The 18,191-nt window shown below is 44.6% G+C and overlaps 1 protein-coding gene across 1 annotated transcript in view; it reads right to left on the bottom strand.

Annotated features, from left to right (window-relative positions):
• Positions 1–14,201, bottom strand: part of NPC1 (NPC intracellular cholesterol transporter 1) — a 46,772-nt gene extending 32,571 nt beyond the window's left edge. Inside the window, exons 1-3 of the mRNA XM_006734631.3 lie at positions 14,040–14,201; positions 1,599–1,721; positions 857–963 (exon numbers count right to left, since the gene is read on the bottom strand). Of these exons, the coding sequence (XP_006734694.1) occupies positions 857–963; positions 1,599–1,721; positions 14,040–14,096 (287 nt within the window). The 5' untranslated portion in view covers positions 14,097–14,201. The remainder of the gene's footprint in view (positions 1–856; positions 964–1,598; positions 1,722–14,039) is intronic.
• Between the last annotated feature and the right edge of the window lie 3,990 nt (positions 14,202–18,191).

Here is an 18,191-nt window from a genome sequence, read left to right as displayed (position 1 = left end):
GCTGTCCTAAAAGGACAGTTTAGGGGTGGTTTCCACCCTGTATTGCCAATTTAAACTTCTGGGAAGAAGCAGGGTTTCCTTAGTGGATGCCGACTGTCCTGTCACCCGCCATGATATGTGCACAGAGAAGGGCTTCCCCTCTTCCCATGTCCCTCCCACCCACCTTTATCAGGATGCTTCAGTGAAAAATTTAGAACGATACCATGAGGTGCTATTCTACAGACCCCCACCAGCTTGTTCTTCTGCACATCTGAGAATTGCTGGGTAAGCTTCGAGAAGAACACCTATCATGCAACCCTTTTCACGGCCCTGGTCATAGAGAATGGCCTGGACGGTGGACTAATTTTGACAAACCCAGCCAACTCTGCCAGAACAATCTTGTTAACGGCTACCAAAGGCCAGCTCTAAGGAGGACTAGGACTCTAGCATCTCATGTCACTGCAGGGGGAGAGAACCACGTGCCATCCAGGGGTGGGGAGGGGAGGACAGCCACACAGAGGACCTTGTGGAGGAGGGTCTCAGGTCACAGACATGGCAGGACCACCAGAACAACCTCTCCTCTGCAGAGCACCCAGAGGCTCGAGAGTGAAAGGACCCACTCCACAGTGCAGACACCCTTGGGGGCGGGGGGGGGGGGCGACCTAGAGGAAGCCCATGCCTCAGCTCTGCATGGAACTGGGAAGAAAACGATGTCAGCCAACTATTACTTTATCGAGAAATTATGCTTGATTTCTGAGAAGTCCTAAGATTGCTTTCCTGAAATAACATGAAAACTAACTTAGGAGGAAATCAGAATGTCCCTGGTTAACAAGCACTCCAAACCCGTTTTTGTGTGCGTGCCGGGCGGCCAGCCTACCTGGACAGAAACTGCAGGGGCAGCTGCAGGCTGTCCTTCAGGGTCTGCAGCTGCTGCACGTCACAGCACACGCTGACGTTGTCAAAGAAGAATCCTGGGCAGAGCTCCTTTTGGGTGAGAAAGCATGGTTATCACAGCAGAAAGTCAAATAAGGACACACATTTCTCAATGAGATAAGGCAATTTTATTCACACAGTCCTTTTTTAGGTATGCAAGAGTAAGAAACATGTTTGCAAAGTTCTTGCAGGATTCTTTTAAAAGGTTTTCAAATTTGGGGCCCCTGGGTGGCTCAGTCAGTTAAGTGTCTGTCTTGGGCTCAAGTCATGACCTCAGGGTCCTGGGATCGAGCCTGGGTCGGGCTCCCTGTTCAGCAGGGAGTCTGCTTCTCCCTCTCTCACTCCCCCTGCTTGTGTTCCCTCTCTCGCTGTGTCTCTGTCAGATAATAAATAAAATCTTAAAAAAAAAAAGAAGTTGCAAAGAGCAACATTTGAGGTACCAAGATCAGTCCCTAAATAGTAACCTGCTATGAGGAAACTATGAGAAAGGCAAAAAGTCAGCCCCAGAGAAACTCCAGCCCCAGAGTTATATTATCTTCTGTGCCATTGTGTGCCCCAGATAAGCATTTGGGATAAGACTTAAGCCTGTTAGTTTCAGCCCCACCCCACTGAGATATTTACGGGATCATTACAGAGGATCTTGGACTAGCACTTTGTGTTCCCAGTGCCTGGGACGACAAACTTACCTGCATTAAGTCATACCCGTCCTTTGGCAAGGGTTTTGGTGGCCCCGAGTACTGGCAGTTGTACCTCTTGTCTCCAGATGCAATTCCACACTCTCCATACCACACGCAGGACCATGCCAACACCTACAGAGCCGACACAAAATGTCATCCATCAGGGCCTCAAAGGCTAAAGGAAATTTCAACAGCGAAAGCACCAGTACACGACCTTCCAACATTACCCGCAAAATGAAGTGGCAGCAAGAGGCACTGGGTAGCTAACGTTTCGAAAAAATATTAAAATAGACCAGATGCCCAAAATGGACTTGTCAAGTCAGTCAGTGAAGGAAGGTCCTAGAAATTATTTACATGATTTCTATTTCCTGCTAATTTGCTGATGAAGGGAAGCTCCCTGTAGGGATCACTAAGAATCAGTGTAGAGGAAAGAAAGCAAGATAATATGTGAATCTGCAATTATTAAGGCACTATTTTTGTACATATGCATAAGAAACTATATAAGCTCCAAATAACGAAGGAACATTTCCATATATATTTAGATTATTAATATCAGCACATCATGAGTAACATGAAAAGCAAAACCCAAAATACCCACAAACCCTAAGAAGGAACAAGAATAAACACCTCGTCCTTGAGATTTAAGTAGAAAGCAAGGCATGTGCTAACTTTAAGGAAAACCACCTCAGCAATCTCAAAAGAAAAATGTTCAACTCTTCAGTAGAGGTTTCTCAAGAGTCACTCATATTTCCCACGTGAGAGTCACAAGGCTGGAAGGGGAGGAGGGTGCAGTGTGAATCAGCACATCGGCGAGGTCGGCCACGTTGGCCAGGGCCACGGGCCAGCAGGGGCTTGCAATCATCTGTCCCACAGGGAAACAAAAGCTATCAAGAAGCAATCATGACTCCCAAGGCACCCCATGGAAAAGCCATTAAAAAGAAATCTGAATAGAAGCAACAGAGTGAATTCCCTCCAGCATAGTGGCACATGACCAACACGTATACAAGGAGGTCAGTCTGTCTGCTGGTCCCCAGCATCAAGATACAAATCTCACTACAGGCCCCTGAAATGCTAAAAACATGAAAGAAAAAAACAGCTCGCAGGAGGCTGGGCTGTGTATGTGTGGGGAACTGAAGGGGTCGGGATTACTTTGAATTCATTCTTTAGATATTTTAAAATTTATTTATTTATTTGAGAGAGAGAGCGAGAGAGCGTGAGCGCAGGAAGGTCAGAGGGAGAGGGAGAGAATCCCAAGCAAACTCCGCACTGACTGTGGAGCCTGCCATGGGGCTCCATCCCACAACCCTGAGATCACGACCCGAGCTGAAACCAAGAGTCAGATGCCTAACCAACTGAGCCACCCCTCATTCTTCAGATATTTTAAAACAGAAACTATGACTTAACCCTATCTGGACTCACTAAAAGTCATATGTTTAGGTCACAAGGAAGGGAAATTATACAAAGGAGCAAGTGACAAGTAGTCAACAATGCCACATATCAAACCTTTGGCAAGAAGTTGCAAAATTCCACCACCAGTTTTATTTACAAAGAATTGCAGCAATTATGCCATGAACCTAGCGATTCCAGGGAAAGTACTGCTCTTTCCAAAACTCCAGTTTTCCAACTAAAAGGAATTATTCATCTACTGATGTTTGAAAAGGCTTTTTTGCCTTTTTTGCTAAGAAGGGGGCATAACTGCTGATACATGTCATTTAAATTTAAGTGACCCCACCCTAGACTTCACAGAATGCTCAACAGACCCAAAGAGCAAGCAGGTCCAGGCCTGGGGTACTCTGGCAAGTCACCCACTGGAGTTACAGAAACCCAGGCAACAAATCACAACTCTAGCATGACTAACAGGACGGGGTCTGGAGTCTCAGTTCCCTTTCCTTAGCCCTCAGCGCTATGATAGAAAGTAAAGGCCCAACGCAGTGTGGTTCCCATTCATCCTTTATAACCCACATCTCTTACTTCAATGCCAAATTTCCACGGTCAGGTAGAACAGAGGTGGGGCAGGGTGTGGCAGGGAGGTCAGGAGTCCCGGGTTCTGATCCTCAGAACTCACAAGGCTGTCAATCAATGTGCACACTGAGCCTGACTGCACGTGGAGCAGGTTCCTTAACTGTGCTGAGCAGTTCTGCTCTCTGTGAATGGCGGCTCATAACCGTCACCAATCTTACAGGTTTGCTGTGAAGATCGGAAAGGGGAATATTATGTGGAGCACTATGCAATCAAATGCAAAGAATTATTGTCTTCCAATTGTTGGGACCTTAGCAAAGAGGTCCCAAAGACCTGAAGTAAAATACCTGAAATTTCTTTGGGCCCAGGAAAACTGTGCTTGACTCAATGCTTGTAGGTTTGCTTCCCAAGGTCATCCTGCCTCTAGAAGCAGCCCCAACCCAGTGGGGCCCAAAGGCACTTACGAGCCATTTAACTTGTGTGCTAGGCACTGTTTCACTGCTCTTCATATATTAATCCAATTAATCCTCACAACAAGTTGATGAAGAAGGTGCTATTATACCCATTTTACAGATGAGGAAATGGGAGGCACAGAGAGGCTAATTTGTCCAAGAGTGGCAGAGCCAGGATTCAAACCAGAACATTCCAGTTCCAGAAACAGACTTTGAATCAAGTATAATCAACTGTATAACTAAGGTCCTCACTCTAGCACCACACCCCCTCCCCACCTTGCACGAGGCATGGGCATGTGTGCACTCTTTTTCCACCTCAGCTTTCTTTCGGCTCACCTCCCTCTGATCACCCTTAGCTGAAAACGCCATGGAGCTGGCCGGGCAGGGACCTCCACCACCCGACCCCTCTCCTCTACCTTCTTAACCTCATCTCTTTGTGCATCCCTTCACCTGCTCCTACCAATAAACACCCTCCGATTTCATCTCCCTTTGGTCAAACGACCCCAATTTCTCTCCAGCTGCACTTCCGGTTACCTGCCCCACAATCCCAAGAGCTCCAAAGGAAACCAATCCTTCCTCCACGGCCGATCTCTCCTCCTGGGGAAGCTCCCAGTGCAGGTGCACTTTCTGGTGCCCCTTCCTTCCCTGCATCCCCTTCCTGCAGAACCCACTGCCATCCTTTGTTCCCCTGGGCACTACTCCCCTAGAGACAGGCCCGGCCACCTCTCCTGCAGACCTGGCAAGTCTCCTACACAGCCCAGCCTGAGCTGGGGCTCCAAAGCTTTCCGGTGCTCAGAACCCTACAATCCACCTTCCCGCTGCCGGTGAGGCAAGCTCCAGATGCCTCACCTGGTTCCGATGTGCACGCTCATCTCCCACCCCTGCTTACCTTCTGTCCCACACTGAATGGGACCTGCCTGCCCCCCTGCTGTTCGTGCCTCCCTCCCCTACACTCCCGCTACCTGCCAAGGCCACTCTTCAACCACCATCTCCCCCGTGGGCCTGCCGGGGGCAGGACCAGGCAAGCACAGCCCCTCCCCACCCTGAGCTCCATCATTCCAAGGGCTCCCCTGAGGGTATGCGGCCACCTCCCCCAGCATCCAGGCACTGGATCCCTCAATCCTCAGATCTGGGAGGCTGGTACCGGAATAACACCATTCCTCATGCCGGTTACACAGGTAGAGTGGCTCATCTGAGGCCATACCTAAAAACGTCAGAGCCAGACCCCACCCAAGGCCTGGCTGCTTCCTGGCTGGTTCGGAAGCCAGAGCTCCTTACTCCCCAGGCTACACCAAGGGTCACTCCTGGCTGGGCCATGCTCATCTCGGTATTCCACCAAGAACCTAGCTGGCGTTGGAACGACTGGCCTGCGGGTCTCCAAACCGCTGCAGCACAGCGGGTGGTCAGGACTTTCTGGACAAAGATGACAGGTGCACCTTAGGGTCCCTGGGATGTCAGGGCAGCACGAGCTGACGCCGAGATCAAGGGTGTGCCGCACACAGGGCACTCGCTTCCTTTCTAAGCAAAGCACCTGCTTTCCAAAATGTAAGGTGTGGCCGGATGCTGCCTTTACTGGGATACCAGAAGGCCTGCTGCTGACTTCACATCAGTAACACCCAGGCGGAAATAAAACCTAGCAATGTCTGAGGTCTGACCGAACCTGACCTCAGGGCTGGAGACGGACGGTGGCTGCACAGAACCAGCCATCCTTCAGGTCACTGAGCTGTACACCAAAAAGCTGTCAGTTTTATACCCTCTTGTGTTTTACCATGAGACATGAGCTCAGACGCCCTTCATGTCAGAGAAAAGCCCAGTGGCAAGGACTGCAGAGAGCGAGCACGTTGTCAGTCATCACATTCAGACCGACCAGAATCAGAAGCTGCAGGTGTGCGAGCCACGGGACACGTCTCGTTAAAGCTGTGCTCCAGTCCCCCGGATCCGAATCTAAAGGATAACCATTCTTCACAGCAAGTCTCGTGGACCCCGACCAGTCATACAGAGCTATTTATAACCACAAGAACCATCTTATTGGAGCATTTAAAAATTTTACCGATTCCTAAAACGTTAAAAAAATAAATGACTGTAGGATTTATGTCCTCTAACTACGGACTCCATACCCACTCATCACAAATCTGCAAACATCACAGGTATATGTGAAATAACCACCCCCCTTCTCAGATTTAACCAATGCTACTGTATTAGATCTGGGTCTTCTAGGCTTTTAATTCCTCCCAACAGGTAACCTGTAAAGACGGACAAGTGCAGTAACTTTTAAATAGCTTTTTCACAAATAAGTCTCAACAACCCTGCACAGACTGGCTTTCAGCTCAACTTGAACTGCCCTTCACTATATTCATCCGGGTGTTTTCCGTAGAGGGCCACATATGAAATACTGTAGGCTTATGGGCCATAAGGTCTTTGTGGAAAATACTCAACTAGCCTGTTGTAGCTCAAAAGCAACCACAGACAACAGGTACGTGATGGGTGTAGGGGTGAGGGAGAAAACTTTATTCACAATAACAGGCTCTGGCCAGGCCGTGATCTGTGGGCTCCTGCCCTAGGATGAAGCAGAATTTATGAGAATCACAAAGTTGGGTATGTGGGAAGAGGTGCCAGGGGTAGTTTTTGGCTGTTGTCTCAACTCCCTAGGAAGACCGCAAAATCATCAAGCGCAGAGCCCAGCTGTTCTATTTCCTCTGAAAGTCTCTGCAGTACCTGACCCAGTGTTCACCAATTCAGAAACCATCAAATCTCTCCATGTGTTGAAGGAGTTCAAATGGATTATATAAGAAGTTAGAAATGAGAACTACTGCTTGTTTTGGCTTTCCACCAGAATTCAGGAGTTACAACGCTACAGTGTGTCTGCTTTTAAAGGTTAGGTCATATGGCTATTTCACAACAAGCTCCAGAGCTTAATGATAGGGTATATGACTGGACAGGGAAGTTTCTTCCAATAATAATAGTTCAGCAAGTTAAAAAAAAAAATGCCCCTTCTGCTATATGTCGGCAACGATAGCAACCGCGGAAGAGACTGAGCCACCCAGGCGCCCTGTACAGGTAATTCTTTTGGTCTACTTTTGTATCTACACTGTGCCCATAGCAACCACTTTATATTTATGAAACTAGTGAATGACAGGAACTTTGAGTTCCTCTGTGGCCTAAGGGACAATAACAAGACAAAGAACAAATTTTAAAACTTCCCTCTCAAATCCCCCAACAGTACACTTGCATCAGAAACAGGTTTGGGTACAATGTAAAAAATAAAACAAACGGTAAACAGGTTTTTTTCTTTTTTTACCCTAAGTTTTCTTGCCAAAGCAAATATCCCGAAAATATTTGAAAATAAGAGGCATAGTCCAAGCAAAGAAAAACTTGTTGGGCCAGAGTTGGTTATTGATTATCACCCAGAAAGCAATGCAATTCTGGTTTCTACCAGCCTCTGCATCCTTCCATCTTATCCCCACACCTAAACCCATGAAGGCCCAATGATCTGGTGACTCAGAAAAGAGAGTCCTGGCCATACTGGAAATGGTAAAATACAGTTCTTGCCCTCAAGAAGCCTACAATCTACTACTTCAATTCAAGCAATACTTCTCTTTTCATGAGAACGGTGAGAAGCAGGCATATATGTTAACCCGATTTTACAGAGGAAGAGACAGAGGCTCTAGGGGATCACTGGCTTACCCGATACCACTCTTGGTGAGAAGGAGAGTCCAGACCCACACCCAGGGTAAGACTGCTATTGCAGTATAAACACGGATTTAGAGCCTCAGAGAGAAGGCATTCTAGTTGGGGAACAGGATAACAAATACCATGGATAATGCAGTATTTGAACTGGGCCTTGGAAGACGGGAAGGGTTTCGATAGCTAGTAGTTTATCTGGCTGGAGAGCTGATGCCCTTCATAGAGCTATGGGTGACAGGGCAGAAAGGGGCAACCATGATCAGATTAGAGATTGGTCTAACCCTGGCTTCCGCAGTAGATAATGTGTCATCCTTAAAACACCCTGAAAAGCCTCCCTTTTGGGAGTAGTGCAGGGTGGGGAAGGGTTACCCAGGAAAAAGAGATCATACTGTCTTCAGACCAGAGGCATTCTTTGTTCTGGGTAACATGACAAACACTGAAGCAATACAAAGACCTATTCAGCAAGTCGTTTTCTTTCTGCCCACTCGCTAAAATAAAATCCTCATTTTCCCTTGATTACTTATGTTAAATAAGATATCTGAGCGCAGCATCAATCAAGGAGTAGGAGAGACTGGGAAATATTAACCATCTGAAATTGGGGCGAATGTGGGTTTTCTTCAATGCCCTTAGGTCAAAAGATTAAACTACTGCTGATCTCTTCAGGAAAAAACCATTTTAATGGCTTAATTCCTACCCAGACCTCACTATGTTCCAAGTTCCTCAAGAAAAAGCTTGTAAAAATTACAGACAGGAGAGAGATGTATGATTTCTCAAAACCGCACACATTATTTGGATGACCACAAGGTTTACAAGCCAGGCAGGCTAGTGATATTTCATCATCTGTAAAAACTAAAAATTAAGAAAGGCAAAAATCCCCCTCAAATGTCTATCAGACCTTACAAAGGACAGTTAGGTCTGTTAATTCTGTGACAGAACTTCCTGAGTGCTCAGGCTGAACCCAGACAAGGTGCTATCACTGGAAAGAATTCTAAAAGCAGACCCTCTCTTTCCCCCCAGTGTGTTCAGGGGTACTGGAAGCCTCTGCCCACGCAAGGGAGCTACTTTGTAAAATAACAAAGGCATATTTCCAGTTAAGATTTACAGACCTTTCCAAGCATTTTGCAAGAGACTCATGATGAGGGGCGCCTGGGTGGCTCAGTTGGTTAAGCGACTGCCTTCGGCTCGGGTCATGATCCTGGAGTCCCGGGATCGAGTCCCGCATCGGGCTCCCTGCTCAGCAGGGAGTCTGCTTCTCCCTCTGACCCTCCTCCCTCTCATGCTCTCTGTCTCTCATTCTCTCTCTCTCAAATAAATGAATAAAATCTTTAAAAAAAAAAAAAAAAGAGACTCATGATGAACCTCTGACCTATCTCAAAAGTCTTGGGAAGAGAGGCACTTGTTGGCCATCAGTCTTGGATATTACCTTGAGGTGAAAGGATTTCAGAGGTAAGTTAAAGCTACTTACCAGTGTAAAGCCTGTCTACCAGATCCTGACCTAAAACTCGAGGCAAATTGAATAGCTGTATTTTCTTTAAGGCACAGAATTACTCCTGTTTCTTGAGTTTTTACTACAGTGGTAAGGTCTCTCCATATACCATGTTACCTAATAACCCCAATAATCCTACAAGGTATTGTTGGTCTTCAAAAAAAAAAACCCCTGAGGCTTGACAGAGTAACATGCCCACACCAAGAGCTGTAATCTATCCACTGACCCCATTCCAAACCACCTCCCTGCTCTCCTGTCTCCCCTCCCAACCAGGCACCAGAGGTGTGGTCTCCCACAAGCCCACACGGCTGGGGATTCCCTTTACATACACAGAGGAGGGAGCCACAGCTCTTCTCCTGGCTCTTGGACCCTTCCTGGGTCAGCAAAACCTACCTGCTTCTAACAACTACCCAGAAATTTAAGGAGAGGTTTCCTAATCCAGGGAAGCACCCGAATCTGCTTTCCCCTCTGATTTAGTACCTCCTCGTTACTGACATGTACATGAGTGGGCACAAGGGCTCACCAAGGGAGTGGATCCCAGGGCTCCACTCCTGCATCCTCATCTAGTTTAATCAGCACTATAACCTTAGACTTTCTCCCCCAACCCCTGGTTTTAGAAGAGAAAACTGTAGACGCAGAAAGAGCAGTGAATGCAGCTAAGGGTTTGTCAATTTTCTCTGTTCAAAGAGGCAGCTCTTAATTTCACTGATCCATTCTCTTGTCTTTTTAGTTTCTCTAATTCATTTATTTCTGCTCTGATCTTTATTATTCCCTTCCTTACTTGGGGCTTTGTTTTTACTTTTTCTAGGTCCTTTAGGTATAAAGTTACAGTTACATTGTTTGAGATTTTTCTTCTTCCTTGAAGTAGGCCTGTATTGCTATGAACTTTGCTCTAAGAACTGCTTTTGCTGCATTCCATAGATATCAGTAGGTCATATTTCTGTTTTAATTTGTCTCTAGGTATTTTTTAATTTCTCCTTTGATTTTCTTCAGTGACCCATTGGTTGATCAGCAGCATGTTGTTTAATCTCATTTTTCTGGTTTTCCTCTTGTAATTAATTTCTAGTTTCATACTAAAGTGATCGGAAAAAATGCTTGGTATGATTTCAACCTTCTTGAAGTTACTGAAACTTCTTTTGTGACCCCACGTGATTTATCCTACAGAATGTTCCATGTACACTTGAGAAGAATGTGTATTCTGCTGCTTTTAGAGGGAGTGCTCTGTCTATATCCATTAAGTCCACCTGGTCTACTGTGTCATTTAAGGCTGATGTTTCCTTATTGATTTTTCATCCACTGATGAAAGTGGGCTATTAAAATCTCCTACTACAAAAAAAAAAAATTTTTTTTAAATAAAATAAATAAAATCTCCTACTACTATTGTATTGCTTTCAATTTCTCCCTTTAGGTCTGTTAATATTTGTGTTATAGATTTTGATGCTCCAATGTTGGGTGCATATTATCTTTAAAAATGTTGTATCTTCTTGCTGGATAGACCTCTTTATCATTATGTAATGAATGCCCTTCTTTGTCTTGTATTACAGTCTTTGTTTTAGGGTCTATTTTGTCTGATATGAGTATAGTTACTTCAGTATTCTTTCCATTTCCATTTGTATGGAATATTTTTTTTCCATCTCTTCACTTTCAGTCTTTGACTAGGAAAAAAGAGAGAGGGCTCAAAATCAGAAATGAAAGAGAAGTTATAACTAATTCCACAGAAATACAAAGGATCATAAGAGACTACTATGAAAAATTACAAACCAACAAACTGGACAACCTAGAAGAAATGGATAAATTCCTAGAAACACACAATCTTGCAAGACTGAATGATGAAGAAATAGGAAATGTGAATAGACCGATTACTAGTAAGGAGATTGAAATAGTAATCAAAAATCTCCCAACAAACAAAAGTTCAGGGACCAACCAGATGGATTCACTGGCAAATTCCACCAAACATTAAAAGATTTAATACCTACACTCAAAGTCTTCCTAAAAATCGAAGAGGAGGAAAAACTTTCAAACATTTTATGAGGCCAGCATTACCCTTGCACTAAAACCAGACCAGGGTGCTATTAAAAAAAAAAATTAGTCCAATATCCTTGATGAACACAGATGCAAAAATCCTCAATAAAATATTAGCACACCGAATCCAATAATACATTAAAAGGATCATACACCATGATCAAGCGGGATTTACTTATGGATTCAAGGATGATTCAACATCTGTAGATCAATCAATGTGATACATCACATCAACAAGATGACAGATAAAAATCATATTATCATCTCGATAAATGCAGAAAAAGCAGCTGACAAAATTCAACATCCACTTATGATGGATATACCCTCTCTCAACAAAATGGATATAGAAGGAACATACCTCAATGTAATAAAGGCCATCATGACAATCCTACAGCTAATATCATACTCAGTGGGGAAAAGTTGAAAGTTCTTCATCTAAGAACAGGATGCCTATTCTTGTCACTTTCGTTCAACATAGTACTGGAAGTCCTAGCCATGGCAATTAGGCAAAATAAATAAAAGGCATCCAAATCAGAAAGGAAAAAGTAAAACAGTCACTATTTGCAGATGACATGATACATGAATTCAGTAAAATCGCAGGATACAAAATCAGTACACAGAAATCTGTGGCGTTTCTACACACTAACAATGAAACAACATAAAGAGAAATTAAGAAAACAATTCCATTTACAATTACATCAAAAAGAATAAAATATCTAGGAACAAATTTAACCAAGGAGGTGAAAACCATAAGACACTGATGAAATAAATTGAAGAAGACACAAAGAAATGGAAAGATAATCTGTGCTCTTGAATTGGAAGAATATTGTTAAAATGTCCATACCACCTAAAGCAATCTACAGATTCAGTGAAATACCTATCAAAATTCCAATGGCACACTTCACAGAACAGGAACAAATATTCCTTTTTTTTTTTTTTTTTTAAGATTTTACTTATTTATTTGAGAGAGAGAATGAGAGAGAGCAAGAGAGCACATGAGAGGGGGGAGGGTCAGAGGGAGAAGCCGACTCCCTGCTGAGCAGGGAGCCCGATGCGGGACTCCATCCCTGGACTCCAGGATCAAGACCTGAGCCGAAGGCAGTCGCTTAACCAACTAAGCCACCCAGGTGCCCATGGGCAGAAAATCTGAACAGACATTTCATCAAAGACATACAGACATCACACAAGACATACAATAGCTACATGAAAAGATGCTCAAGATCACTATTAGGGAAATGCAAATCAAAATCATGAGGGATCACCTTGAACCTGTTACAGTGAATATTATCAAAGAGACAAGAAATGACAAGTGTTGGTGAGGGTATGGAGAAAGGAAAACACTTGTACACCGATGGTGGCATTGTAAATTGGTACAACCATTGTGGAAAACACTCTGTGATTCCTCAAAAAATTGAGAATAGAAATACCGTATGAACCAGCTATTCTACCTCTGAACAGTTACACAAAGAAAATGAAAACACTAGGGCGCCTGGGTGGCTCAGATGGTTAAGCGTCTGCCTTCGTTCGGCTCAGGTCGTGATCCCAGGGTCCTGGGATCGAGTCCCGCATCGGGCTCCCTGCTTCTTGGGAGCCTGCTTCTCTCTCTCTCTCTGTCTCTCATGAATAAATAAATAAAATCTTTAAAAAAAAAAAAAGAAAATGAAAACACTAATTAGAAAAGACATATGCACCCTACATTCACAACAGTCTTATTCACGATAATCAAGGTATGTAAACAACCTAAATGTCCAATGACAGATGAATGAATAAAGATGTGATATATTTATACAGTGGAATATTACTCAGCTATAAAAAAGAATGAGATCTTGCTATTTGTGACAACACAGATGGACTTTTGAGGGGATTATGCTAACTAAGTAAAATAAGTCAGATGAAGAAAGACAAAAACGGGTGATTTCACTGATATATGGAATCTAACAAACCAAACCAAACTGACAGATACAGATAACAGACTAGTAGTTACCAGAGGGGAAGGAGGTTGGGGACTGGGCAAAATGGGTGAAGGGTCAACTGTATAGTGATGAATAGTAAGTAGGCTCGTGGTTATCATTTTGTAGTATATACAGATGTTTAAATTATAAAGCTGTGCACCTGAAACTTCTGTAATAACAATAATAAATAGCAGTGAAGCATTCATGCCCTAGGCTACTGAACCAAAGAAAAGCTGACCCAGGGAGTTAGGCCACTGAGTTCCAGGCCCCACTCTGTAGCTAACTAATATTGTGACAAGGGGAAACTCAGTGATCCCCTGCTGGGTCTCAGTTTCTAAAGATGTAAAAGAGAGTTAACAAGTAACTTGCACTCTCGAGAAGACCAAGCTCACTGACTTAGGACGGTTTCAATTTGGCGCTTGGCAATTTGTTTCCTTTCTTCACCTCCCCTCCCACCTCCACCTTCGGGAGAAGGGGAAATAAAGTGGTAGGATATTCTAAACAAATTCATAAAGAGTTCGTGCGCATGTGGCCGGATTTTTTTTTTTTTTAAAGGCAGGTTAAATAAATAAGATCCCGCCCCCTCTCTACCCACTTTCGTCCTTCCCTCTGATTCCACATCCTAAACCCAGAAATTAGGTGACCACAGCTGAAATGTACTCAAAAGAGGTCAAGCGAGCTGTTTCCAGTAGCCACCTCTTCCAGACCACAGAGAAGAATGCGTGGCCAGGGAAAGAAACCGGAGCGGGCGGGGGACGCCCGGGGCTCCAACGCTGAACCAACTTCCCCAGGGCCGGCTGGACGCGCGCCGGCTCGGGGAACCGGGCGCCCTCACCGCCTCGCCTCGCCTCGTCCCCCCACCCAGAGCCCTCCCGGGTCGCGGACGTCCGCTTACCTGCGCGGGACAGAGCAGCAGCAGGAGGAAGCCGAGGGCCGGGCCGCGCGCGGTCATGCTGCCGCGGTGCCAGGCTGCGCACAACGGTAGAACTCGGCTCGGCTCGGCTCGCCCCGGCTCGGCGCGCTGGGCGGGCTCAGGATCCCGTGCCAGCCGAGGGAGGGTGCAGACGCCGGCGGCGGGCGGTGAGCGCAGGTCAGGAAAGAGGAAGGCGTTGTCGACTCCTCCCCTTTCTGGGCGGTGCCGCGGCCGGGTCGCCCGAGACCCGTTCTGGGGCGGGGCCGACCCTGGGAGGGCGGGGCCGGGGCGGGCCCCAGCCGGGGCGGGGGCGGGGCCTGACTGGGAAGCGCGGCTTTGGCTGGGCTTCCTCTGCGGTTATCAGCTCTACCTCTCGCGGTCCTGCGGCCGTGGGGGTGCGGCATAGGGTAGGGATCCCAGACTGGGGCAGCCGAACTTCTGGAACCCGGCTGGGGAGGATATTTCTGGAGTTATGCCGAAAGTGTGTGGTTTTGATGTTTTAACTCTTTTCCCCCTTTTTGTCTTTCCTGAGCTGGGGACGATGGGCGAGAAGGTTTTAGTAAATGGGAGCGCTTGGAGACTGTTTTCCCAATTCCGATCCTACTCCTCAGCGGAATAGGTATTTCGGCCCCGATTAGCACTCCGAGCAAATTCTCCGCCCCAGACTCAGCCACCAAAATGAAATCGGTGCCCGGGCTTCAGCGACACCCGGGGCGGTGCCGCGCGATGGCCTGACCGCGTTGTGATCCGGGAGCGCGAGGGGCGGAGCGCGGTGGTGGGCGGTGCTCTCGAGCCAGCCAATCTCCGCTTGGTGGCATCTCGGCCCACGTTTGGAAAAGCTCTAGAACACCACCCGCTGGTGGAGCTGCGCGTAGCGTGACTTTGGACCGGTCCGCGGGAGAAGAGCCCCTCCCCCCAACCCAACCTCCCTCCCTCGCAAGGTTGACCCAGAGGTGGGGCCAGAGTCCATTTTTAATTTCTAGGTGAAGTCAGGTAAGATAAAGAAGCGTCTTCATTTTTGAGCCTTGCACATACTATCGTTTTTGCTCTTGCACTTATTTTTATTATATGCATTTCTAGTAACATTTTCCCTCAGATTTCATTTATTGAGACCGCTCAAAAGCATCAGTCATTATTTTGAAGTTAAGGAAATGTAAGTAAGGATCTCTTTTCCCAACGTGGAAGCCAATTTACAATGAAAAGACTAAACATACGTCTGTAGCAATGATTAAACCCAGTCCTAGGTAGGACCATGATGCAGGTGATATTCCCAGCGTCGCTTACAAAGCGTCTGCTTTGGTTACTGTCTTGCCTCCCCACCTCCTCAGCCCTGTGATGTCCACCAGGCCGGCTGGGCGTTGAAACTATAGGGATTTCCTCTAGACCTTCAGTCCTAGATCTTACGTGAAGGCTTCCTGGCCCTCTTGCAACTGTGCGTTCTCCCGCCCTGGTGATTCATTTGAGATCAAGTAGTGTGCCTTAGTTCCGCAGGGACTCAAACTGTTGTCACTGAACCAGCAGTATCGGCAATCACCTGGGAACTTGTTTGAACTGCAAATTGAATGTTCCACCCTAGACCCACTGAATCAGAAACTCAGGATGAGCCAGCTCTTTGAGTTTTAATAAGCCCTCCAGGTGGTTCCAATGCACACTCAAATTCTAAACTGTTCTAATGGATTCCTGGGATCGTGGTGGATTAGTTACCCTTCCAATTTTAGCAAAGTCCTAATGGAAAAAAGGAAAAAAAAGCCTTCACTAAATAATTAACTTGAGTAAAGGAAATATGAGAAATGTCTGGGATGGGCAGAAATTTTGATGCCCCACACATTATTATGTTCACTATTCACCAAAAGGATAACAAAAAGACCTTTAGCTATTTTTTTTCTAGTTCTTTTGTACGACTTCAATAATACCCAAATGCCTAGGAAATATTTTTAAAATAAACTATCATATTTCTAAGAGAAATGTGTATTGTTTTTTTTTTCTCTGATGAAGTAATTCATACTTACAGTAGAAACTTTGAAAATACACAAAAGTTTAGGGACAGAATAAAAAACCTTTTATAATTCCATCCTGGGTAATCAGTCACACTGTGGTATATTTTTTCTTTCTATAAAAATGGTTTTAACATGGTTGAGATCCTAGGAGAGACTTTTTGTTAGTTTAGGTAATATTTAATACCACTATCATTATAAACACCATTGAACATTGACTGCATAATAATAAAGGAGAAAATAAGAGGGAAAATGAAATTATTAAACACACATCTTTATAAATATGCAGAAACATCCTTGGAAGACTCTGCATTTGAAAGCATATATGTGAATATAATATATGGACTTTTAAAATAAGCGGGACATACTGAGCACAGTTTGAAGCTTGCTTTTTTTTTTTTTTTTTTTTTTTAACATTAAGCCGTATGTTTTTTTCCACCTCACTACTTCTGCTAGCTCTATGGGATTTCATTCTGTGTATATAACAGTCCTGAAGCTGGAGTGATGGAGGCCAGTGTCAGGGCAGTACCTAAGTCAGTAAAATATAGTTCACCATCCGGTAATACTTCCAAATTACTCAAGTCTCAAATTGCATTTCTTGTATATATGAAGGGTTTGTATGGTTCCAGTAATACTGCAAAAATTCACCTTTTTTCTTCCATATGCTTCCTCACATTCCTGAGCTTGTCTGGATTCCACAAAGCTTTGCATCTTTCTGTGTCCTCTGCTTTCCTCATGATATGGTATCACAAAAGTCTAAAAGTTATTGAACATTTACTGTAGGGAGGGAGATGGGAAAGTTGACCCAAAACAAAATTCTCTTTGCCTTGCAGATAGAAGGGGAAGTCTAGAAATACTCATGTTAATAGTTTTGATCCATTACCTAATCAATATCCTTTTGGACATTTGGTTTGTCACTTTGGTTACTGGAAGCAATAATGCAATGAACATCCTTGTGCCTAAATCCTTGCGATTGTGTACAAGTAGAACTGTTGGAAAAAATTATCATTGGCTCAAAGGAAATGTTCGTTTTAATTTTCATTCTGGCTAAATTGCCCTCCAAAGAGATTGCAGTTTACTCCTTTGCTAACAACATGTGGAAGTGCCTGATTCCCACCTCCTTGGCAACACTTTTCTTTGCCATTCTGATAGGTGAAAAATGGCATCTGTGATTTTACTTATTTTATTTCTTTTTAAAAAAAAGATTTTATTTGAGACAAAGAAATGGAGAGAGGGAGAGAGAGAGAGAGAGAGCACGCGCACGCGCAGGACCTGGGGGAAGGGGCAGAGGGAGAAGCAGACACCCTGCTGAGCAGGGGGCCGGATGTGGGGCTCAATCCCAGGACCCTGGGATCATGACCTGAGCCAAAGGCAGATGTTTAACTGATGAGCCACCCAGGCGCCCCTACTTATTTTATTTCTTATTTTTTAAAAATGGTGATGCTTTAATTTGTATTTTATTAATTATAAGAGAGATTAATTATAAGTGAGATTAAGCATCTTCGTACATTTATAAATGATTTATTTCTTTTTCTGTGTTTTTTATTTTCTATTATTTTCTTTTTCATATTGACTTGTAAAAGTTCTCTAAGAAAATTAACCCGTTTGTCTAGCATATATGTTGCAGATACTTTTACTAATTTACAATAGTTTGTAGGGTAATAAAAAAATATCCCATATTTTCCTCTAGAGTTTTAATGATTCCATGGAAATCATGATCTGGAATTATTTTGCTGCAAGGAGTGATGTAAGGGTCCAGCTCCCCTCCTCCTTACAAAGCCCGGATAATCACAGGGATACCTGCTCTCATTAAAGTTATCATCGGTTCTTGTGTTGCCCAGTCTAATGACAACCCCTTTCCTGTCATCTCACTGGACCTCTTAGTGTATTCAACTCAGATGATCACACTGTCCTCCATAAAACAGGTTCTTTAACCCTCTCATGGGTTACCTCATTGACTAAACATTGACTGTACCTCATCTTCTAGACTCGGGATGCGCGTTGAGCAGTATATTCATGTTAATAAAATTTTATTACAACAAAATGCCTTTGAATCCTTCCAATACAGAAGCTTTTTTTTTCCCTGCTGACTTGGAAACTTCAAAACAGGCCGTGATACAAGTGGGCAAAGAAAAAAGAA

This window comes from Leptonychotes weddellii, chromosome 13 (genome assembly GCF_054177405.1).
Source record: "Leptonychotes weddellii isolate Sample4059 chromosome 13, ASM5417740v2, whole genome shotgun sequence".
NCBI classification, from domain to species: Eukaryota; Metazoa; Chordata; class Mammalia; order Carnivora; family Phocidae; genus Leptonychotes; species Leptonychotes weddellii.
Note: the sequence above shows the minus strand (reverse complement) of the source record. Positions and strands in the feature narration are given on the sequence as shown.